At 45.3% G+C, this 24,020-nt stretch overlaps 1 protein-coding gene across 1 annotated transcript; it reads left to right on the top strand.

The window, feature by feature from the left end:
- Positions 1 to 10,849: 10,849 nt before the first annotated feature.
- On the top strand, positions 10,850 to 11,968 carry AGTR2 (angiotensin II receptor, type 2). The gene has a single exon (XM_010153007.1). It carries the CDS (start codon positions 10,850 to 10,852, stop codon positions 11,966 to 11,968), a length of 1,119 nt encoding a protein of 372 aa, XP_010151309.1.
- Positions 11,969 to 24,020: the final 12,052 nt, after the last annotated feature.

Here is a 24,020-nt window from a genome sequence, read left to right on the forward strand (position 1 = left end):
CTCGCAGCTTGTTGAGAGCGTGGAAGGTCCCTGGGGACAGGAAAGTCAGATTGTTTCCATCTAGCCAGAGGCTGTGGAGGAAAGTCAAGTTTCTGAAGGTGTTGGTGGTAAGAATCCGCAAATAATTATTGGAGAGGTTTAGAGAGACGGTGGATGCTGCTATTTCCCCGGGTAGGGCTCTCAGTCCGGCTCTGTTACAGTGGATAACCTCTTCAGGTGCACATTTGCACATGCTTGGGCATGAGTCAGAGATGTTCAGACTCAGTCCAGCCTTCGCTGCACAAATAAATATAAATATAACAAGAAAGAACATGACCAGCCCCAAGTCAGGCACTGCATCTAACACCTGATGGACAGCAGAGAAGGAGGCAAGAAAAAGATCATGTACCTTTTGGGTAGGTGAACCGCGAGCATTGCAGGGTCGGTTGGGCTGTGCTTTTAGCGCACGGTGAAAATGAATTAGCTGGTTCTTCCTGCTGCAGACCGATGGAGGTCAAGTCTTTAGGCAGATAAAAGCTGATTAAGTGCTGCCCTGCTGTAAAGAGCATTACTGAGAGGCAGGGAGATTTCTCAGCCAAGCATCACGCTCAAATGCCCCCTGCAAACAGCAGCAAGTAACAGTCTTCCCCTGGGATCTGTCTGGAGGAGTCTCCTGCTCCTGGGTTATCACCGTTCTCAGGATCTGCTTGTGGTTTGCTCAAAAAAACTGTTTTGGGGAAGATTTTTGTATTTGTCTCCAGTTAGGGCTTCAGCAAAGGCAGCTGAGAGTGGCTCTGCCATCCAGGTGTGAGATGGGAGCTCTCACCCTGGTGTGACTACACGTGCTGGCAGATGCCCTGGGCTCAGGGCATGATCCAGATGTTGAGGAAAGCAGATGCCCTGGGCTCAGGCCATGATCCACATGCTGAGGAAAACAGAGCTGTGATGGAGCCCTTAGTACATCCCCGCTGATGGCTGTGACCCCTCTGCAGTAAAACCGGACACTGTTGGGAAGTGTGCAAGCCTCATGCTCCCTGCCAGCCAGGAATGTTTGCGGGAGGGCTGCATCCCAGTGGAGCCTCTTCTCAGGATAAGCCCTGAGCCATCCATGAGTGGTAAAAGATGATCCCCATAGGCGAAACAAAGAGTACCCCAAGGGCATGCTGCCCTTCCCAGGGTGCTGTCTGTCTCCAGCAGATCTGAAGACGTCCCTGAGCATCTGGAGCTGGGATTGGGTCCCTAAAAGACCATGTCCTTGGCCCCCTCCCTGGTTTTCATCCTGTATCCAGAGTCCAAAGGAAAAGTGCAATCGCGAGGCTGATTGATGCTCCCGGAAGCCAGGGCTGAGTATTTTGCTTACGATTCCAAGAGGACTAGACGTGGGCCTTGCAGCTGATGTGTCAGCAGGGCAACCGGTGGCACAGTTGCTGCTCTTGTTTTTTCTCAGTCTCTTAATTTTTGTTTTCCCTTTCACTTCTCTCTGCTGGAATTCTGTTTTTACTGTGTTTGAAGCACCTTCTTTCAGCCCCCTCCCTTCAGGTGCATTTCCCCGCTATTAGTTTCTAGGTCAGTCCCAGCATTTTCTTTTTTCTGTTTTACAGATTTGGATTTTTTTTCTCTCCCCTGCTCTGCCAGCTCTGACCAAACACTAGCTAAACCCCCAAGCATATGATATGCCCAGTGGTAAGTGTGAATTGGACAAATTTGCAGATCCATTGTTTTCTCAGCAGAAGCACATTAGGTTTCCTGTGCTGTTAAATCGCTGTGTTGGCTTCAGCTAGTTCTGTTTTCTTCTTCATTTTTTCAAGCAACAACCCCCCAAAGAACAGCTTCTCCCTGGAAGCTTGGCTGGGATGGCTGTGTTGTGTAATGGAGACCATCATCCAGCTGTAAACAATGTAATTTATTTTTTTAGACAGGCTTTGCTGCAATGTTACTAGGGGCCAAAAGCTGTTTTTCACCATGAGAGCAGCGGTGATGCCACCTTGCCCAGGGGCTTGCCCTGGGAGCCCTGGAGGAATGTGGGAACGTGCACTGGTTCACCCTATCCAGCTCCTCGTGTTTGGGGTCATGCCAAACGTTTTGGTGGGTGAATCTGTATTTTCTATATTCCTAGCTCAGCTGGGACTGCTCCTTCGAGGATATCACTTTGGAGAGGTGTCCTGCTGCTGGGATCTCCATGGCTTCTCTTGCCTCCTGCTGCAGCACAGCTATGAATATCCATTGCTCCATGATTTTGACTGTGCAGTCCTGCAAAGGAGACTGGTTTCTGCTGGACTCTGTGCAGGATGAATGAGCTGCTCTGTGTTTGCTAGGAATGGTCTCACCTCTACCTCAAGTTTTGTAGCTCAAGCTGAAGAGGACAAAACACTTGCTCTGATACTCTTTTTGTTCTACGCAGGCTTTATTTCTGGTCGTAATTCCAGCAGTGTTGCCATGTTCTAACCCTTATCTAAGACCAGTGCTCCCTAATGCTGTTTGGTTTCATATTGGAAATTCTCGGAGACCAAATGCATACGGCTCCCAGAGCTCGTCGTTGCCAGATGTTGCTTAACTAGACTGAAACACAGTGGTTAAACAGGACCACACGGCTGCAGAACGTCTCCTTGTGTAAGAGCCTGTAGGATCAAGGAAGCCCATAAATATCCAAATGACCAGATTTTTACACCTTGTCATGTGTTTGGCAATTCCAGCTGCTCCCTGTAACAACTCCAGGATGTATGGGGGAGTGGCTGGGGGTGCGTGTTGATCCAGGATAATGATGGCAGGTATTATTCCATGTATCCTGCAGTGCTGAGTGCTCCTTCGCAAGAAGTGCTCGGCATTGCCTGTCCAGCTTCGCTTCCTGAGCATCACCGCTGCATCAGCAGCAGCCAGCGTTACTGCCGCATCGGATGCTGCAGAAACAAGGTAAAAACATAGTCCTTGAGAAGAACAGCCACATGATTTTCTCTCTAGCTACATTTTTAAGAAATATTTGCCCACTATGCTCCATTCAATTATGAGCACTCAGCTCTTGAGCTGACTTTTCCAGGCTCAGCTCTCTGCGCTCCACATGCAGGGATTTGGGTTGTCTCACTCCATCTGCCTGGAGGGTTTTCTGGGGCGCATCATGTGTTTTGGCTGAGGTGGCTCATCCTTCCGGCTTCAATGGAAAGGCTGAGCCACTGCAGGTCTTCTGTTAAAATGTATTCCACCCACTGCATGACCATGATTGTGTTTTGTGTTTTGTCTTTTCCTCTGCCACTGATTTATCTGACATTTGGGATTTATAGACCAGCACACCCACTTCAGAAATTGTTTCTAGCTGATGTCACTAGCACTCTAGATTTTAAGAAGCTGTATTCTCTTTGCAGGACCAAGGTTTGATACAAACAGTCCAAACATCTACTTTGGGATTGTCTTGCTGGCCTAATGAGTTAAAGGAACATGATTTGCTTTCTTTAAACTTTTTGGTAGGCAAAGGTGGGCTGAGCAGAATCACTTATTAGATTTGTTAATTAGAAGATGGATTAAATAAGTTGGAATACCCATGTGGCAGGAATATTTTGACTTCCCCAAAGCTTTATCTAGCTGGTGAACTCTGATGTCTATCTCACCATTTCTGGCACATAAGAGAAATTCCTGACAAAAGCATTTAAAAAGTGGGAAATGGTGCTTGCAGTGAGTATAGTTCAAAGAGCAAAGGAAGGAAGGTTTTTATTTTTAAAAGATCTTTGAAAAGAGATCCCCTGGGTACTCTGTAGCTCTGTAAATCTGGCCACAGCGTCCTAGCTCTTTCTAAAAAATTACTCCAAGAATCTGAAGAGAAATGTGAATTATGTTCCCACATCCTTTAAATGCTCCCACATCCTTTCATATACACATATATTAATATTAATAATGCAGAAGTGAGACAGGAGAGAGCTCTCTCCCACAAGCTGTGGACATCAATAGCTAGACTTCTGCTGCTCATCACAGCAACTGGTCTGGGAGAAGTGAGCAGGAGAAAATCAGCAGTGACGAAAAATTGTTCTTTATGACAGCCGAATGTGGGTTCCCATTGCGATCTGGCTGAGCAGGTCTCAGTTGTTGAAGTGCTGTGCTTTGGCCACAGCAGCATCAGTGGGATTTGGGCTCTATGCTCATGGTGGGCAAGCCCTGATGCCTGGTGGTTTATCTTTGTCTGGGGCCATGGCTTGGAGCTGTGCAGCACTCAGGAATGGAGCTCTGGCTGAATGCTGTGGTGTTGCCCTCCAGATCAGGCAGCGGTGCCAGGGTGCTTGTGCACACGCTGCCTTTAATAGCAATGGGTGCAGCATGTTTTCAAAGCCACTTGTGTGCTTGTTTTCTTTACTACTTTTAGTAACTTGTAAAATGCTTACGGCCAATTATTTGGACAAACAATGTCATGGAAGATAATCTCGGTCTTGGCAGTGCTCTTGGCTGGACACAAACATCTCATAAAAGAAATGCTTTGGAAAAGTTTTCTGCATGCTGGAGGTGGAAAGGGCGTCCCTCCTCCCTCTAAACTGCCTCTGCCACACTCCAGACACTGGACTGCTTCAAAATCTGGCTTCTTCCAGCAGGTGAAAGGGACCAGAGCTTTCTGATACCATACACTTGACAGGCCCTGGCTTGATGGCCCTTCTGTTCACCGCTCTGCTGCAGCAAAGTGTGAAAGCAGGACTATGCCCCGCGCTTCCATGTGAAATCATGTCTACAGGAGGGAAAGCGAAACACTGCCCAAGGTCTTCCCTCCTGGCCAAAACACTGGGTTTGCAGACACCCACTGTCAGAACTGATCATGATTCAGAGGTGTACGAGACAGTGTTAAGATCCAGCATGCCAAGACAAGAACCATGGATGCTGGGTACAAGCAGGACACACTGCCTTGGCCATCAATTTACAACTGGTTGCTGCTCACAACTTCTCTTTGCCCCAAGGCCCCAAAAAGGATGGGAACAAGCAGCCTTCTCTGCAGGAGTGCTCTGGGTCTAGGGAAGGATGAGGTAAATACTCCAATCTTACTTGCAAGACTGAGCAATTAATCCCTAAAGAAACTTTTAAATAAACAAACGCAGGAAGAAGGAATGTGTATAAAAGTTTATGAAGAGCTGGGAGAACCCATCTATGGGCGGGATGGTTTTAGTGCATGTTTGTAAAAGGTCTGTCGTTCAGCACGATGCAAATGCACCATGCGGCATGATGGAAATCATCGCTCCCCGTCAGCGTGTGGGTGTTGGGTCCCCAGCTCCTGCCCACAGCCCTGTGGCAAGGCTGTGCGAGGTTTGACCTCAAGAACTGGTGCAGTTGGATACACTTCTTGTTTGGAATATTCCATCCCTGAGAGCAGCATTTCACTGCAAAAAACAAGACTCAGGACTTGGGATGCATGAACCCATTTTTTTCTTCTTCCAATTCACACTAGTTATTTAATTTATTTAATTTACACAATTGATCAGAAGGTCAATTTGAATTGACCACAATTCAAATTGATATTTGAATTGTGTGTGTGTGTGGTTTTGTTTGGGTGGGTTTAGGGGTTTTTTTGTTGGTTTTAGTTTTTTTAAATACCTCTAGTGACCTCTTTTGGTGTATGGGCTTGAGGATAGAAAAGTAAACTTGAGTGCTGCACATGAACATGCAGCAAAATTTCTTGCTTCTCTTGAATCATGAATTTTCTTGGTATAAAAAACATATAAAATCCTTCCCCAAATACAAGTCCCAGGAAGCACTTACTCCTCACCATTTAACATCAAACAGGTCATCTTGTGGTGAAAACTCCCAGCTTTTGGAATTTTGCAGCCAGATGAACAGTAAAAAGGCTGAAGACTCTGCCCCTGTACTGAGCTGTGTGCTGGGCTCTGATGCAGCAGAACCATGTGCTGGATTTACCAGCCTGGCTGTGGAAGCTGGACAATCATGTCCTGGAAACTCCGGGGACAAGAGCTCAGCTGCAGCACTGCATGGTGCAACGTTGGCTTGTGCATGGATGGCTTGGGGTCCATATTAAGTGTCCCCCTATTTCACAGCCATCTGTGTACAGGCAGTGCTCAGAAATTGTGGGAGGAAGAAAGAAAGAAAGAAGGAAATAGAAGAGGGTGGGGGTTTGTACATTGGCTAAATGGAGCTTTGGGAGTGAGAACTTGGGATGAAATAAGGAATCATATGCATTGAGCACTGTCAGGGGAGAAAACAGGAGCAGGATTTGGCAAAGGGCAGCCTGAGGTATGACCCTTATTGCACCAGGTACATCAGCACATCTCTCATCTACTTAGAGTGATGAACACAGTCCAAATTTTCAAACAGTTTTGGAAGTAAAACAGAATGGATGCAGTCAGTATCTGTGAGGATCAAAAGTGCCTCTGGGAAGGAAGAAGTTTCATTTAAATCTAAACAATTTGTGTTTGTTTATTTTTCAAAAGATAACATTCTCATGCATTTGACTTTTTCTCCTGCTTACAAAGCACACTGGGTGCTTCACCGGTCCTTCATGTGCAAAGCAACTAGCAGCAGGAAGTCTTGGCTGAGGGTGTCCTGTCACACACTGATAGTAAAAAATCAAATAATATGGGTCAACATGAGTACTGACATCTCAGGTCACTCACCTGAGAGCCAGCAGTCCTCCAGACCTGAGGCAGGGTATGTGCAGAACGGGGATTGATGGTAAAAGGTGCATTTCTTCTCCTTCCTGTCACATACTGATAGTAAAAAATCAAATCTCACTCCCCTGAGAGCCAGCAGTCCTCCAGACCTGAGGCAGGGTATGTGCAGAACGGGGATTGATGGTAAAAGGTGCATTTCTTCTCCTTTGCAGTAGGACACAGGCTCTGCACTTGCACGTTCCGTGTGCTCCCACTGATGGAGCAGTGCATGGTAGATGTTTGATTTGAAGAAAGGACAGAGTTCTTGCAGCGTGTCTTCAGAAGGTGAGTTGTCTTGTTTCCTGCCTCGACTCAAACAACCAGTCTCCTGGTAGCAGTTGTAGTATAGGGAAACTGAGTGCAAACCTTCATCTTAAAGCTTTTTGGTTAAGTCCTGACTTTTTCAGCCCCCAAGTTATTATGGATGTTACTGTTTCCTTGTGTTGAGTAATGCAAATTACAGTGGTTCCAGGGTGTCTCTCTTCCTCCTCTGCCTTCCCATGCAACCTCAAATGAGGGTGGGGAGGAATGACTGAGCAAAGGATGCCCCAAAATCACACTAAACATGTATGGTCAATGTGTGCATTGGGGAGGTTCATATATATCTGGAGATAACAAGTGATGACACGCAGTGCTTGAGCCTTTGGACAGATGATGTCTCCCATCCTGTGCAGTGATTTGCTATTACCCTCCCTCCAAGATACCTGTGATATTTGGGTCTGTTTATCTGCTCTCAGAATGTTATTTCACTGAGCTGTTTCAGCTTTATTTTCCAACCAGTGTTTTCCCCAAGCACAGGCGCTGTGTGTGCTTGCAGCCTGACAGTCCCAGCCGCTGCCTGCTTTGTCATTCTGCCTTTGAAGCAATAAATCAGCTGCACCATGATAAATAGAAATGCTGCGTGGGATTCCCCTTCTTTAAATAACCCCGTCTCCTTTTGCACAGAAAATGCCAAGAGCTGGACTATTTATATGAGGCAGATAAAGCCAAAAGCTGCCAAGGACTCCTCTCCCTGCCTGGAGAAGTAGTGCTCTCCTCCAAGGGATGTGTAGGAGTTTGTCGATGAGCTTTCCCAGCACTCTCTGCAGCTCTTTTTGGGTGAAAGACAAAGCTGGGCAGAAAGGTGAGTTTGTTCTCCACAGCCTGCTCATCCCTTGATTCTTCTGACAATGCTGGTAAAAGGCTATTTTCCCTGTTTCGTCTCTCTTCTGGGTCATCTTGGTGTAAGCAGAGCTGGTGATAGAGCGTATGATGCCTGTTGCCTCTGGTGTGCTGCACAGTCCCAGAGCAAGGGCAGGCACGGACATTTCCAGAACCACTACAGCTGGATACCCCTCACTGCAGCACTGTGCCGGTGTTCAAAGAATGGGATGAGCTTGCATCCAGCCCTGGCTGGTGATGGACAGCCAGCCAGCAGCACCTGGCTGGGCCAAAGGGACATGTCACTGGCAGGCCATTCGGTGGTTGCTTTCCACCTGGCACAGGCAGCCTTGCCTGGGGAACACAGCACGCATGCAGATGGGCTGCTGCTGAAGGGAAGATCAGGGTCTCAGGGCAAAACATTTCCGGCTTACGGATGCTTGCTTTGCCCCAGTGCCTATCCTCCAGCAGCCCCCTTGGAGCTCCTTCCAGGGAGAGACAGCTGGGGCCGAGCGGAGCGTGTGACGTGAGGAAGAAGCAGATGTAAAAACTCAGTTTTGTGTGAATGGGAAGGCAGCGTGAGCACGCAGCCTGCTCATCTGCTCGCTTTGTACTACCCCAGTGCAGTCTCGGAGCCAAGCCTGCTCTCTGCCACGTGGATTTCTCCCGCTGCCCTCCTCGGTTCAAGCACTGTGCATGTCTTTGCAGGGACTTGAGCAGTGGCTTTCCCGTCCTACCAACTGGGAGACCGCATCAGCCCCCTTACGCAGGCAACACCGCTGTGAATGCTGTGACGTTCCTCCGCTTTCTCTCTCTGTGTGTTCACGTTATGCTCAGCTCTGCCAGGACTAACAGCCTATTCCATTCTCGGATGTTTCAGCAAGTCCTGGGACTCCACAGGGTGCATGGGAATCCCCCTGCCCTCAAAGATGCATGAATCCTTGCGTGGAGGCACACCGTGCTGCCTGTATACCTGGGGGGCAGAAGGAGGTTGTGTGTGGGTCTATCCTCCTGGTCCAAGAGCTGCAGTAGAAACCCACAGAGATATTTGTGTGAATTCCCTTTTTTCGCTTGCCTTTTTTTTTTTGGCTGTCTTGTTCCTCTCTCCTGATTCACTGCATGTGCTCACGTGGCCTTGGAAAGGGGGGTTCTCAAACTGTTCTGCTTCCAAAAGGAAAAGAAGCTGGCAGGCATTCATATTTCAGTTCTCGAGTTATGTAGGTTAAAGTCTCCCAGTGGGAAAACGGAAGATAGGAGAGAGCCGATTGCTGGTGGTGATACTGGCTGGAAGGAAAACAGGAAAAAGGAGCGTGTAATTCTAGAGCTACATCCAGACGAATGTGGGGTTTGAGAGGTACGTTTTCTATCTGCTGTTAGAGTATGATTTCCATTGATGTGGTTCTATTTGTGATAAAATGCCTCATTGTGTCTTAAGAGATAGTAGGAATGGCTAGTTTAGGGGCAGATTCTAAGCCACTCATTGTTCATATGCAGAGGGGGGAGTATGTTTGTCAATGAAACCTTTTTCTCAGTAATCTAACTAAATTAATTATGGTGTCCTCCCTCTGCTGGGACTAAGTCAGATATGTAACGTTTTATGACTAGTTCTGAGATTTCAGCTTGTGTAGGTTAAGGAGGAGGGTTCAGGACATAAGAGTTAAGGGCAAAAGGGGGCTCCAGATCCACTCCTGAATCTTTGTTGTCCCCAAAGAAAAAGCTTTCCTCTGGTTTAAGACCTGTTTGATTACAGAACGTGGTCTTATGATCCAGTATTTGGGACTTGAAATGCCAGCACTTTGCAGAAATGTGCATTAATACTCTCCTATTGAACTTTCATTGTTGAAATTATATGATTAAAATTAAATTTTTGTCAGTATATTCAAAGTAACATGCTGAATATTTTGCATTGAGCAAATGATAAGCTACGGTACACTAAACTGTTAATACAGAAAAATATGTTTGAAATGATCAGTTGCCTCTGTAAATAACAGATCATTACCCAGCTCTCTTGTCTTGGTCAAAATTTCTGTTGTTTTTAGGGTTCCTTGAGAATTCTTTATTGCTTGGCTGGTTCCATAAAAACTTAATTTAAAAGGAATTATCTCTTTCTGTTATGTACAATAAAATATTTGGGTATTATATGTTCTTTATTGACTATAAAGTCTTAAAGTTTGAAAAATGCCCTGCTTAGAAAGCAGACATGAGCTGTGGAATGGGAACAAAGACAGCCCTGTCAGTTAACTCTCCTATTTCAGCTGTTTTGTAGCTACATTTTTCCCCTACTGAAACCTAGTCCTGATCTTTCTAAATGAATGACAGATACTGCTGTTAAATCCAATGCCTGCAAGGACTGAGTGCTTGGCTGTCTGTCGTTTGTATCTACACCAAAAATATTTCTTTTATTTTTCTGATTAAAAGCCGCCATGAGAGCAGAAGAAGCAGATTTACTTTGAACAGGACTGACAGTAAATGATATTTTGCAAAGGCCCTTCAATCTTTGTAACCAGCCTTGTGAATTAAAAAAATATTCAAAGCTTGCTTTCCTATTAGCCTTGTTAAAAGGCTGCTTTCAGCTTGTGAAGTCCCAGGAGACTGTCAGGTGTGAAGTACCCAATCCCTATTTGGCAAGTGGTGCCTTTCTACATTATTTTAACTGCACAGAGTGGTGGAAATAGCATGAGAAAGCCGAGAAAAGGATCAAGTGCTGCCTTTGGTCACAGAAGTTCCTGAAGTATCTCCAGCTCCTGAGTCAATAATCTGCTCTGCTGGCCACAGAAAGCACCGTCTGTAATCACAGATAAAACCCAGCTGCTCACTTCTCTGCCAGCCTAATTAAAAAATACAGTGACCTCCCTAGGGCTAATTGTGTCCTGTCAGTGGGATGGAGGAAAGGACTCCACCAGGGTTACCTGGGATTTCAGCACTCACCTTACTGACATAATTTTAAATGGTTTTTATTTTATAGTGACTGTGATTCCAGAGCTAAGACGGCTGCAGAGTGCAAGCCTAACACACAGTTTCCGATCTGCAGGGGAGTGATGTGATAGAAAAGTGCGGATAGCACATGAATTTCCTGCAGAACCTCCCTTTCCACCAGCACGAACATGCAGAACTACTCCTCCCTGGAAGTCACCACCACAGAAACCCTCCAAGTCCCCTGCACAGCACTGACCAACTCATCGGCTGCGTTGCGCTCACCCCCACCCTGCCCACTCACCTCTTCAGATTATCAGTTTTCATTAATTCCAGCACTCTTCTCTGTGGTTTTTGTTCTGGGGTTGGTTGGCAACAGCGTGGTGGTTGTGGTGCTTTGTTGTCACAGTGGCTCCAGAACAGTTGCTAATATCTACATTTTCAACCTGGCCATGGCAGATTTGCTGTGCCTCGCCACCCTTCCCTTCTGGGCTACCTACTACGCGCAGGGGTACAACTGGCTCTTTGGGTCTCTCATGTGCAAAATCTCCGGTTCTGTCCTGTGCTTGAACATGTTTGCGAGTATATTTTTCATTACGTGCATGAGTGTGGACCGGTACCACGCTATTGTCCATCCTATTCGCTCTCAAAGAAGAACTCCACAACAGGCTTACCTTATAGCATTGGTTGTATGGGGCCTTGCCTGCTTGTCCTCCCTCCCAACTTTTTATTTCCGTGACAGTCACTACATTGAAAGCTTGAGGGTTAATGCTTGCATTATGGCCTTTCCTCATGAGAATTATGCAAAATGGTCTGTGGCAACAGCCTTCCTGAAAAACGCACTCGGCTTCTTCATCCCCCTGACCGTGATTGCCACGTGCTACATCTGGATCCGGAAGCACTTGCTCAAACCACGGGAGTTTGGGAAAAATAAGCAGAAGAGGGATAAAGTCCTAAAGCTGGTGGCTGCTGTTGTTGTGGCCTTCTTAATTTCCTGGCTCCCATTCCACATTTTAACGTTTTTGGATGCCTTGGCTCATATGAACATCATTAACAACTGTGATGTGACAGGGATCATTGACGCCGCGCTGCCGTTCGGCATCTGCATGGCATTCGCCAACAGCTGCATCAACCCTTTGCTTTACTGCTTTATTGGGAACCAGTTCCAGGAGAAGCTCCATCGCTTGTTTAAGAGACGGGTTTATCAGTTCAACAGCCATCAAGAGAGCTCTTCTTTGAGGAAAGGGAGCTGCTTCAGAGACACTGAGATCCCTGCAGGCAGGGAAGGGGCACCCGGGTCGTTGCTGTAGGCACTGGCATGATGTGGGATGATGTCAGTGCAGCTGGCTGTCCCTGCAGTGGTGACACTCTTCTCCCCTGTTCCCTTTGTTTTGTGCCTGTTCATTCACCAGCTGTTCGAAGGAGAATCTGTTTTTCTCATACACGTGGAATTATTCTTCCTTCCTTTACGCAATGAGCACTCAAGTTTTACACAGAGGGAAGATTCTGTCAAATAAATGTATTGATGGCATTTTAAATACCAGCTGGTGCGTGACTGAAAACAGTCAAGTGTTTAGCATAACACAAAAAGACAAAATATACCAAAGGACCGTTGCACGATAGCTACAATGGTGTAGGTGCTGAGTATTATACCCAACACTGATTTTCTAGAAGAGATTGTCACTAGAAAATATGTAAATAAAGCAGGACAGATACTTTTGTACCTATCTGTAAGAAAATATTTTGACTTTTATTTTATATATATATATATGTATTATTTTTCTAAATATGTGGCTAGAGATGTCGTGTGTAAAATGTATCAAATATGCATCCTGCTTGCTTAGGCCTGGAATCCTGACAACAGGTGGAGACATGGTTCTGCAAACCAGGGGCAGGAGAATATTCCTGGGGGAAAGTACAACCACATGCATGTGTTTGTATCTTCTTCATAGCAGGGAACCGGTTTTCAGGCCAGATGGTCCTTTGCTTTGATTCAGTGTGGTTCTTTGGACAGTACTCCCTGGGAACTGAACATGCTATGTCCCCCTGATACGTGGGCATGCTGAGTCCCACGCACTGTCCAGCAGTCTTCAGGATCAGGACTTGCCAATTGTCTAGACTTTTTGCATTTCAAATGTTGCTACTGTAATTTTTGGGGTACTGTATGCAGAATGATTAAGTGGCTCTGTCTTGATACTCAGAAGCAAAACCATGGTGTGGGTAACATGGTGTTACCTACATCTCAGTGTGGGAGTTTACTCATTCGTAAATAAAAGAGAGGAAAAAACATGTTTGGCAAACACTGATTCTATTTTGAGGTCGCTTTTGATGATTATTTGAAATTTTCTTTCGCTGGGGAGATACTGGTCCTTTTGGACCCTTCAGAAAGGATCATGTTTGATAGATTCAAGCTGTTAGCACCTTGCTCAGTTGCCAGCAAGTTGTCCCCAGTCTGGGTGACCCAACATGACTGAAAGATCATTAGCTTCAAGGAATTGTCTCTGAGAAGTTACTCTTGAGGCTTACATTTGCAGTTTTGAGTCCATGGGTCAGAAATTATACCTGCTAGTTGGTTAACCAGGAGTCTGGCCTCCCTGGAAGTCCCAACTCTGGCTGGTGCCTTGAAGTTCATCGTGGGAACCTGGTGCCGGAGCCATCCTTCACTGTTACGGTGGGGGTAAGTTTCTTCGCTGGTGCCTGTAAAAATGGCATTATGCAAGGAATGTGCAAGTCTGAGTGATGTCAGATGAAAAGCTTATGCAGAACTTGGCAAAATGGGGGTTTAACCACAAACAACCCCTTCTCCCTGTCCTGGTGTTCTGTAAAGGGGTATGTGGCTGGAGACATGCTGGTCCCAGAAAGTGGAAGAGCCATTAATGCGTCTCCCCTGGAATGTTTTTGTTGAAAATGTTCCAAGGAGTTAATAGTGTCTGGGGTGTTGGATATTTCTGGAAGGACAAACTGCTAATTGCTTAGCAATGAACACAACAACACGGTCATGCTACAGCAAAACAAATCATCACACTAAGAAAATTACCAAGTGGTCAAAGTGTCAGGATCAGAGGAGTAATAAGAGGTTGCGGAGGTTTTTTACCTTTGCTGCAATACAGGTCAGTAATGAACGCAACTGTGCCATTAATGGGTATATTTGTAGTCTCAAAACAAAAGCTAAACTACCCCATCCAACCCCAGTGGTACCTGTGCTTCAACTGTACCCATCCTGAGTGTCAGCACAGACTGACTGTTTCCTACACATCAGTTTGGATCTGCTCAAAATCCTGAAATCCAGCTCCACTAGCATTTACGCCTGTGAAAGACTACAGAAAATGAGGACAGGGCTTTCCCCAGGAGAGACCAGCAGTGCAGCATCTCCCACTGCTGCAGCGGGAGGAGAGAGATTAAAGACCATTTGCAGGGGCTGAGGCAGCTGCACTCTCCTTGAAACAGGGAAACAAAAAAACAGTGTTTAATGGGAGGCAAACCTGCAAGGGTGACAAACCGGGTGACCCCGTGAGCTTGGCAGTGCGACATTTCTGTTTGCCAGATCTGCCTCGTACCTGTAATAGGCCATGAATTTGAGTGGCATGGTTAAACAAACATCCAGGAACCTGAGATGGAAGTGAGGGAGGTGCTGTATCAAGGGTTTTGCTCTATTTTTAGAGCAAATTGAATAATGTTGAGCTCTATGAATTTCTTCCATCTTACTCAAGTTTCTCATGGGATTTTTCAGGGATTTTTAGTGGAAAATGTGGGGGTTTTTTTCATAGTTTCAGTGTGTTGTGTTTATTTCTCCAGGATTTTCCACCAAAAAAAGTGGACAAAAATTTAAGTAAGTTTTTTCCTTGAAAATTCAGACGCTACTTTTTTTCTTCCAAGAGAACATTTTGCTGATACTTGCAAATGATTCTTACAGTTGTGTAGTGCTACAGTCTCTCTCTGTCAGACCCCAGTTCCCCCTCCCACCCTGGTCCTTTGCAAGCCCTGTGTTCCCTCAGTCACTCCTAGAAAATGCAGCCAGCCCCTCCAAGGCAGGAACCCTGCAGCCCCTTGGCAGAGTGTGCAAGCCTGGGAGCCCTGCTCAGACCAGCCTTGTCATCCCACAGCGCCCTGCGTCTGCCCTGGGATTGTGCCCCAGACAGATTCATGCCATTTTGTCAGGGACACTGGGGATGTGTGTGGCTGCTCAGTGTCTTGCTCACCCTGCAAGAATGGAGAGATGAGTTTATGAGCAACAGTTGGATATTGGCCAGGGCTGCACCCACTCTGCCCTGCCATGGTGCAGGCAGCGTCAGTGGAGAGGAAATCCTGCTGTGGAAGGGGTGTGCTGTGATTTGCCAGTTGGAAATGCGGATGGGTTTGGAAAGCTGACAGTGGTAGCAGGGTTTCTGTGGAGAAAGGAATGTCCTGGAGCACTTCTGGGCCTGTCAGTGCGTCTTTCCCCAAAGAGGGATGGTTTCCTAAAGTGCTGGTCGGTCTCTGACAAATTTGCACAGCAAACCCCATTTGCATCTTCTTTTTCTAGCTTTGCTTGGTTACTCTCAGCTTAAATGAATTGTAGAAAGTCTCATCCAAACTGAGCATCCTGTGTGTGTCCCCCAGCTGAAGTCAGTGTAGGAAACAGAGAAAGTCACTGGCATTTATTAGCATGAGCTAGTGCTGGGTGGTGAGCTCAATGCTTCATTTATGTAAGATATACAATAAGAAATGTTTGGTACAGCATGTTCTCCCTGAGAAGTCAGCAGAGCCTGAGCCTGTGCTGGCACCCACTCGGCACACTTGATCCATTCCTCAGGCCAGAGTTTGAGCAGGAATATCATCTTGCCACCCTGCAGCCAACTGCCACAACTTGGCTGCCCTTCACAACACATCCCCTTGTCCTGGCTGAAGGGTGAGGACGTACCACGGAGCAAGTGAACTGCTCACATTTCCCCATGAAAGTGAGGAGTTTTGGACACTGTATTTGAGTGGTCCTGGTGGGAATGCAGGAAACCTGAAGTATGGGGATTGGGGTGGTCTGGTAGTCTTTCCTTCATGCTGGAAGATTTGCTGCTCTCATCTCAAATTTCCTTCCCTTGGAGGAAAATGACCATTGTTGTTGGGAAGGGCTGCTCCATTCAGCATGGTCCAGGGATGTGTCTTCCTCATGTCTGTCTGCTGCAGGATGCAGCTGGGTACAACAGAGAGGGGCTTGTTGCTCTGGCCCATGGGCTCTGTCGGGACAAGTTTGTGAGTCTCCTATGGATTTGTCTTACCAGATACCTGGCTACGGAAGGAGCCCAGGGCTTCTGTCTTCAACATCACATTTCCTCTGGTTCTGGGTACTGTGGTCAGCCAATCACCTTGCTGTTTGGCAGAGCATCCCGTGAGGTACCTGGCTGAGAAATGACGCTCCTTATTTGTTAGGTTTCATTAATATCAGAAGAGGAAAAAAAAAACCCAAACCAAACTAAGTAAAAAATCGAGATTTGTTTATGGAAAAGAGCAGGTTTGTGTATGCGTGTGTGTTTGTGTTTGAAGGGAAGTAATGCCTAAAGAAGATGGAAAAAAAAACCCAAACCAAACTAAGTAAAAAATCGAGATTTGTTTATGGAAAAGAGCAGGTTTGTGTATGCGTGTGTGTTTGTGTTTGAAGGGAAGTAATGCCTAACCCTGTGGGATACCCAGCTGCCAGCAGCGAGCCTGTGTGCATTCATCTCGCCTACTGAGGTGTTTGCAGACCTTCGCCCATGCTGACATTTCCACATCTGTAATCACCACTTTGCTGTACTGTGGTGCCCTCAGCTTTGCTCCCACTGGGAAACAGGGCTGTGAGGTGCTGGGCCTGTCTTTCAATGGGAGATGGGAGCACACAGAGTGCTGTGGACAGTAAGGAAAGGAACTGGGGGGGATTAGCCTATTCTGCATGGTAAGCCCAGAGGCACTTCCCCACAGCTCTCTTGTCCTTGATAACCCATGGGACAATCATCCGTCCATCCATCCCTCTCCGTGCCAAAGCTGTAATCTTGCCCACTTCAAATGTCAGCCCTTACATCTGTTGAACACCATAGATGGTGGTGTAACTCCTCCAGCTTCCAAACCCAGCTTTTTCAGCTTCACTGTCTGTCTGCCGCTGGGAGTGATGTGGGGCAAGAAGCCAGCAGGCAGTTGCACAGGCCTGGCCAAAATATTTCTGGACCTTGGTCTTGGATCGGAGAGCCCTGGGACAGGGAGCAAGCCAGCCTCTCCCACTGCCTCTTTCAAATGTTTACTTTCCACTTCCTCTTCAGCTGAGACAGAATCTGAGTTTGATACTATAAGCTTTGGATAGAACTCTGTTAATCTCCAAAACATATCACAGGGACAAAGCAGAGTAATATGGAAATGGATAAGGATCATGACATTAATTTCCTTGCCATGGGATACGTCTGAATTTACCCCATCTCCCTCGCTGACAACCAGTAGCTCCTCAGTAGAAGCAAACACAAGTTTGTGAAGCTCTGCTCCATGCCTGTAAGACAATCCGATATGGGAAGCCAGAATCTTTGGCTTTAAGAATTGAAAATTTAAATATTTTATTGTTTTTACAGCAAATAAGAAAATCAACAATACCTAACCCAATGAACTGCAACAGTGCAAATGTGACTTCTTCAACACAGCTGCCAAATCAACATGACAGACATCCGAAATGCAACAGAGGACAAGGCTGTTGCTAGAAACCACAGTCACCTTGTGACAAATATATGAAGCCTTTCTAGCAGGAAGGAAAATGGTATCTTCATTAAATGCATTTAGACAGAGATTTATTTGGTATAAGATACAATTACTGTTGAACGACATGTGGGAGAGCTTGCAGAGACTTAATGCAATGACATGGAAAGATGTCACATTCATGTAATATATCCATAAGGAAGCAGAAGCAGCACATTATTGTTGCTGTTCAAACTTTGGTTTAACAGTGCCTTCTGCATTCCCTCGGGATGCCTCTGAGGTTGTGCCCTGAAGATATCTGCCCACACATGATGCACTTCAGTCATCTTGGAGGAAGTGCATGCATGGAAATGTGGTTGCTGTGCTGCAAGCATAAGGCTGAACTCTGAAGTAACTTGCCTGTACCTCAAACTTGCCCTGCTGTGCTTTGCTGCAAGAGGACATGTGGGCAGCTGGCATGTGAGCCCTGCGGCCGGGCAAGGGGGGCCGTCATCCACAGCCATCCCTGCCTCAGGCACTCCGGAGTGCAGTGCTGTCTGCAACCGCAGCCCTCTTCAACAAGCACAGCAAAACATCTGCATTAAGCGTTGGGACGGCATCCAAACATGCAGCTCTTTCGCAATGACAGGAAAGTGAAAACTCTGAATACAGCATGTGCTGGGCACACAGCTGTGTCATGACAGAGTAGAAAAAATGTAGCAATTACCACTGTCTCTGGAGAAAACGAAGCACTTCATCTGTAAGTCTTAAAATCTGTTGCTTTCCAAAATCTTTGATGAGATGATGTTTATGTGGCATGCAACTGTGTAGGGTCTTCACCCGCAGAGGAACATGGTAGGTTGTCTCAGCAGCTGCTGAGCAGCATCACTGTGTGTTGTTTGACTCACTCTGGTAAGTGCTTTAAGGAGTTTGACACATAACGAAGTGGATCTAATGACCCCCATGCTGCTAGCCTCTCACCCTGCAAATGCTTTCACTGACCGCGGCAAGGCTTCTTCCACAGTCAGGACAGTGCAATTTGGCTCTCAGGGGTTTAGAGCAATGTGAATTTCTTTTCATCATAAAGTCCTGAATGTCCTTGTTTTACCGTATTAACCGTCTCCTCGTAGATGAGCACGGTGTGCAGAATTTGTTCTTCAGAGCGCTTGTGCTTCCTTAGAAGAAGATTCCTCCACGTGCAATTCGGTATGCAGTAACTATGTTTGTAATGTAATCAACATGTTTAGTAGTAAAAAGATTTGTTTTTCTTTCAAATCTGTGGTAATAGACTGCTGCAGTTCAGAACGTGTGCTTTTATTAGGGAAATGATACAACCCAAGGGAGTTGTTTTCAAGGACAAGCCTAGGAAAAAAGGCTGTAGAGACGATACTAAATGTGCTATATTAACTGGAGAGAGCCCCATGGACAACACTGGCTCTCAGCCTGGGATCTGGCAGTCTTTCATCTGGTTTTGTTTTGATCTTCATCCCCTGCAGCAATGCAAAGAGATTTTTCTTTCATCCACTGGAACACCCAAAAAAGAAATCACCCGGAAGAGTCAGGAATGTTTATTCCTTCATCTCGGAGTCCAGCATAGATCTGAACTACAAGACAATTAGCTGCTTTTCTAGCTGCTAGCTTCTTTTCTGCTGAGGATGAACTGGAAACACAAACAAGTAATGGAAACAGATAGGAATGTTCTTAACACTGGGCTACCCTGTAGCTAATTCAGCTGCAACAGTACCCAGAGCAGACTTCATGCTGAAGGCAGGAGCAGATTTTATCCATACCCAAACTGGGTGGGACATTATGTTGCTGTCGACTGCTAAGACAGCACTTGGGTTAAGCAAGACTCTTTTAAGACATACCATGGCAAACCAATCTGCTATTTGAAAAAATGTCAGAGGTTCATGTGGAATGAACAGGGTGAATTCAGCGTGAAGGTCTGTAGAAAGCCTCTGAATAATTACTGGGGAATGTTCACAGGTTTTCTTTGGGTCATGGAGCAGGTGACAGTGCTGAGGACTTGTTCTGGTGTGTTGGGACACTCCTAACACGTGGCCCAGGGAATGAAGCTAGATGCGGTTGGAGACATGAAGAATTGAGAGGTTTTCCCTCCTACTGCGGATCCTGCCATAAATCTTTACTGTGTTCATGTTGCCACCTGTACCTGTCCTATAATCTTTGTCATAACATTACTGCAAGTCTGCATGTTAGACCAGCTGAAAATATAACAGTAAATTCAGTAACATTTAATACTGTCTCTGAACATAATAAAGTAGTGTAATGCTGGCAGGTAACATCTGTAGCTGAGGTACAGAGCATTTCCTTTGCCACTGCTCCCTTTGTGTCACTGCTCCTTATAGACTCAATGTTTAATGACAGCATGTAGAGAAAATCTGTCTTCAGCTTCATTGTGGTCTTAACCCTCCCTGTCACTGGTTCAAGAAGAAAAATACTCCAGAGAAGCAGTGGAGCTAAGTCAGGACAAAGGGCTATGTGTTCTTCTTCATGCAGTGGCCAAAAGAAGCCACTTTCTTCTTCACAGGGGTGTCCATATGACACCCCAGAGAAGCAGCCTGTTATAGATCACCCTTGTTCTGGCTGTTCATTTAGTGCAGGCTCTAGTCTTCGTTCTCTGTCTGGCATGAAGCACTTACCTGCTCTGTAAACAAATTCATCCCATTTCTACTGATGGAGGAAGTTGCTGTTCAGCCACACCATGGCAAAACATGCTTTATTTCCTCATATGATCTCACATAACAGCACATACTGCTCTAAAGCCTGAACGTGCTTGCAGACATTTGTTTAGCACAAAGCTTATCCTGCAGAAACACACTGATTTTGCAATAAAGTGATTGTGCTTTCTGTGGTTGGGAAATACTGAAAGGCAAATTAAGAACCCCTGTCCTGGAGCCATTTTGCTCTCTTGCTGCAGGCAGTACCTCATTTCCTCATTAGCCTCTTCAAGAAAGCTAAATGCTGCAATTAAATTGTTATGTGCTGGTCTCTGTGTTAGAAACCTCAATCCCATTAGTTTTTGTATCATCCATGTAAGTCTCTTAAATGCTCCATGATTCATCACCGGTTTTTGCTTTTGCAGCCCACTTGGCAGCAAGAGGACACAGTACTGGAGTGCATGAGCTTCGTTCAAAGTGGGAGGTGAGGCTCTGAAAGCTTTTATGGATCTCACCTGGGAAAACCTAAGCAGAGTAGAGAAGAGTAAGTATTGTATCTTCACATCCTCTTCCTTTCTGTATGCTCTTGCGCCTACGAGCTGGATGACGGGACATTGTGGGGATTTTTCAGGAATAAAATACCATGTGTACCTCCTTGGAAGTTGCTGTGTGGCTAAATCATTGTTCATGGCTCAGGCTGCAAGCCAAGTTGCAGATATTCAGTCCTGTGTTCTGAGTTACAGCGAATGCATTCCAGTTGGGAAACAAGGAGCTGCTTTGCAATATTCATCTTAAAACCCAATGGAATGGAGTTCTGTAGATTTGCTTAACAATTTTTTTTTTTTCCTTTTTGTTGCATCCTTACGTGATATAATAACACACCAGACCTTCTCTGAAAGAAGAAAGAGGCCACCTAGTGCTGAATTACAGGCTGCTGCAGAAAAATGGCTTGGAAGGTATGAAGGCATAACTTCAATGTAATAATAATACTATTTGTGGGGTTTTTTTTGTTTGTATTAAAAAGACACTGAAAATCAGATTGCAGTTGACTGTACTTTAAAAAGTTCACTGTGACTATTTTATGGGTGGATCTCCTGCTTATCATTAAAAAAAGAGTGAGATTTGGCACTCTTTAGGTTACTGAAAGTTCAGTGTAGCACCCAGAAGACGACCCATCAAACTCTGTTTGCTAGCCGTACTCACATATTTGTGAAAACCCCACAGAATATATTCAAAGCTGAGAGGGGAAGGGTAATTGAATAAATGTTCATGAAAGGTAACTGGTGGTGCCAGACCAGCTGCTGGGGCACTAAAGAAAATCCCGCTGGGCTACTGTTGTCTGTGCGCAGAGATACCACCAGCACTGCAGGACCTTTGGCTTCTATTATATTCAGTGGTGAAAAAGGTGACCCAGCAGATTGTTTCATGTCTTGTAAGTCTGAATTGCTTCTTGCATTGCTCCTCTTTCTGCATTGACCTTTAAGGGAGCTTAGAGCTACTGGTATGTTTGGAGAAGGGTCTAAACTTACAGTTTTTTGACCTAATGTCCCTTTGTTGTCCTCTGGAGATACTTAGCTTTTCATGTACTGTCTGCACAAGGAAACTGGGCTCCTAGCTGGCTGTGCTTAATCTCACTTGGATGACTAAGGCAGATGACGTGAATGGTTCCCCAAGGCATGTATCAAGCATCTCTGTTAAATATTGGTCTTGCACGATTTAGGAGTTCAGCCAGGCTTCTGGTGACACCCTTGCTTTCTAAGGGAATCTACTCTATAGTGAGTGCAGGGTGATCTGGATACTGCAGGGAAATGCCTGTATCCATTTGGAATGAGTCTGTCTATACAACATGAGACAATTTCCCTGGGAGAAATAAAAACACTTTCCTATGTTCCTTTCTGAGCCACGGTGTTGTCCAAAAAGATGGCTGAAACAATTAAAGTTCTTTACATTTTAGATTGGCTGTATTTTGGCGCTTGGTTTCTCTTGTTAGTCAGTGGCAGCTGGAACCTTTTGTACTTATTTTGGGTATAAGAGTAGAGTACTGGTGTACATGACTTCTCAAAAAAAAAAACCCAGACAAACAAACAAACAAAAAACCCACGCACAAAAAAACCCAACACCATCTACGTAGAAGTAAAGGGTAAAAGAGAAGACAAGGTATCAAGGTAAGATTTCATCTAAGGTTACGCATTGATGAAATCAGCTTTTTTCTATGTTTGAGGCATTTTGCTGCAGGCATAAATTGTTGTTTTCCAGATCAGATGGAAATAGCAAAAATAATAATTTGTTAAATTATCAGAGAAAAAAACCACATTTAAAGGATTCAGTGTGACAAACCCCACAGTTATGAATATTATTTTATACCTAAATGAAATATTTAATATGTTTGGAAAATGCTTGTGGCAGTTTCATGTGGCAGTTCCAGTCCTTTTACATATTTCAGTAGAAGCTTTAACTCAGTCTGGCACCTATGTGGGTATTAAATGAATTTCTGAGTAAAGCAGTTTGTTTTTTATCTGCTGGAATCTAAGTTAGTCCTAACTTAACAAGAACAGAAGTTCTCAGTGCCTGGCTTTAATGCCTCCCAGTTATTTGGCTCATGTCGAGTCTATCCCAGGTGTGCTGTTAGATACCTCCTCTGTTCATGAATAGGACAGTTCACGTAGGCTGATGTGAGCTTAGGTTTTTCTCTATGCCTGTCTAGTATCTCAAATTCCAAGATTTTAAGATGGGAGGGATGTTTATAGTTGTCTACACTTATCTCCTGCACAGGAGCCTGGTGAAATAAATCTTGCTTCATCCAGGGCTTGTGGTTGAACTTCATCAGTGGTTTTCTACCTCTTTGGATAAATTAAGCCTAAAAAAACCAGTCCTGTGAAAGTGCAAGCCCAAGAGAGTACTAGCAGGCTGTCGGCTTATAATTGTTCTTTGTAGGCCCTTAGAAGTAGCCCACTGGTCTGCAGGGATCATGGACAAGAGACTGCAAACCACTGAGCTGTGTTTTCCAACAGATTGGAAAACCATGACGTACGTGACTGAATATGATTTTAACGTGCTGAAAACAAATGTGTATGTGCCAAGGTGTACACACGTAAACTCACACGTTCTTAAATCAAAAGGTATCATAGCACTAATGCTGATCCTCTGACGTCCACAGAGTGGTGCCTCCACCCATGAGCCATTGATATCAGTATTATTTACAAACGACTTTGATCAGGGAGAAGGAAAACACTCACTGCATGGAGGTCATTGAAAAGCACTCAGAATATATTTCAGGTAAATACGGGATTCTTTGCCGGTAGTGATCTCTCCGGTAGGAAATTTGGTTGGTGGTTTGTTAACTTTGTTTGAAGGCAGCAGCAGACTGTATCTTCATGTCCCCTTCCAAAAGACAGTCCAGGAATAGTGCGCTATACTTAGAGTCTACAAACGGTGTGTTTGACAGTGTGTTTATTGCAATGAGCAGTCTTTTCTCTGGGGAGCTTCTGGGCTGCACCTGAATAGTGGTGTCCTCTTCAATATGGACAGACACAAGCAACAAATTCGCTGTGTCTTTCTGTTCTGTAACAAAAGCTGTCCCCTCTTCTATCCGAAGCAAAATGATTACCTAAGATTAATTATTGAGTTTATTACTTGGGTAAGAGCGCCTGGTAGATTTATCTGCAGCTCTGATAGCATCAGCAGAAATGCTAACTTCTGCCTGCGGAGTCCTCCAGTGTTTTCTCTCTTATGAAGTTGTGGAAATGTTCCATAAACCCTTAAGATACAAGAACTGAAGGAATGTTCCAGATGTCTGATAGGCTTCAAAATTCCCTGGTAGTATTAATGTCTTAACTTTCCAAACCTGAAGAAATAATACAGATAAAAATTGCGCACAGAATGAACGCAGAGACAAAAATGCCACGTCTCAGTCAAGAGGGAACATTTCTCTGTAAAGTTCTTTTTAACAAGATACTAGCAGATTTTTTTGCCACTTCCAACAAAAACTAAAGCTCATATTGAGAAATCTGATGCTGTC

The sequence above is a fragment of the Eurypyga helias genome, unplaced genomic scaffold (genome assembly GCF_000690775.1).
Source record: "Eurypyga helias isolate BGI_N326 unplaced genomic scaffold, ASM69077v1 scaffold6206, whole genome shotgun sequence".
Lineage (NCBI taxonomy): Eukaryota > Metazoa > Chordata > Aves > Eurypygiformes > Eurypygidae > Eurypyga > Eurypyga helias.

Bases quoted from the DNA above. Each gene is read 5' to 3' on its own strand.
- AGTR2 (XM_010153007.1), top strand. From the start codon at position 10,850: ATGCAGAACTACTCCTCCCTGGAAGTCACCACCACAGAAACCCTCCAA.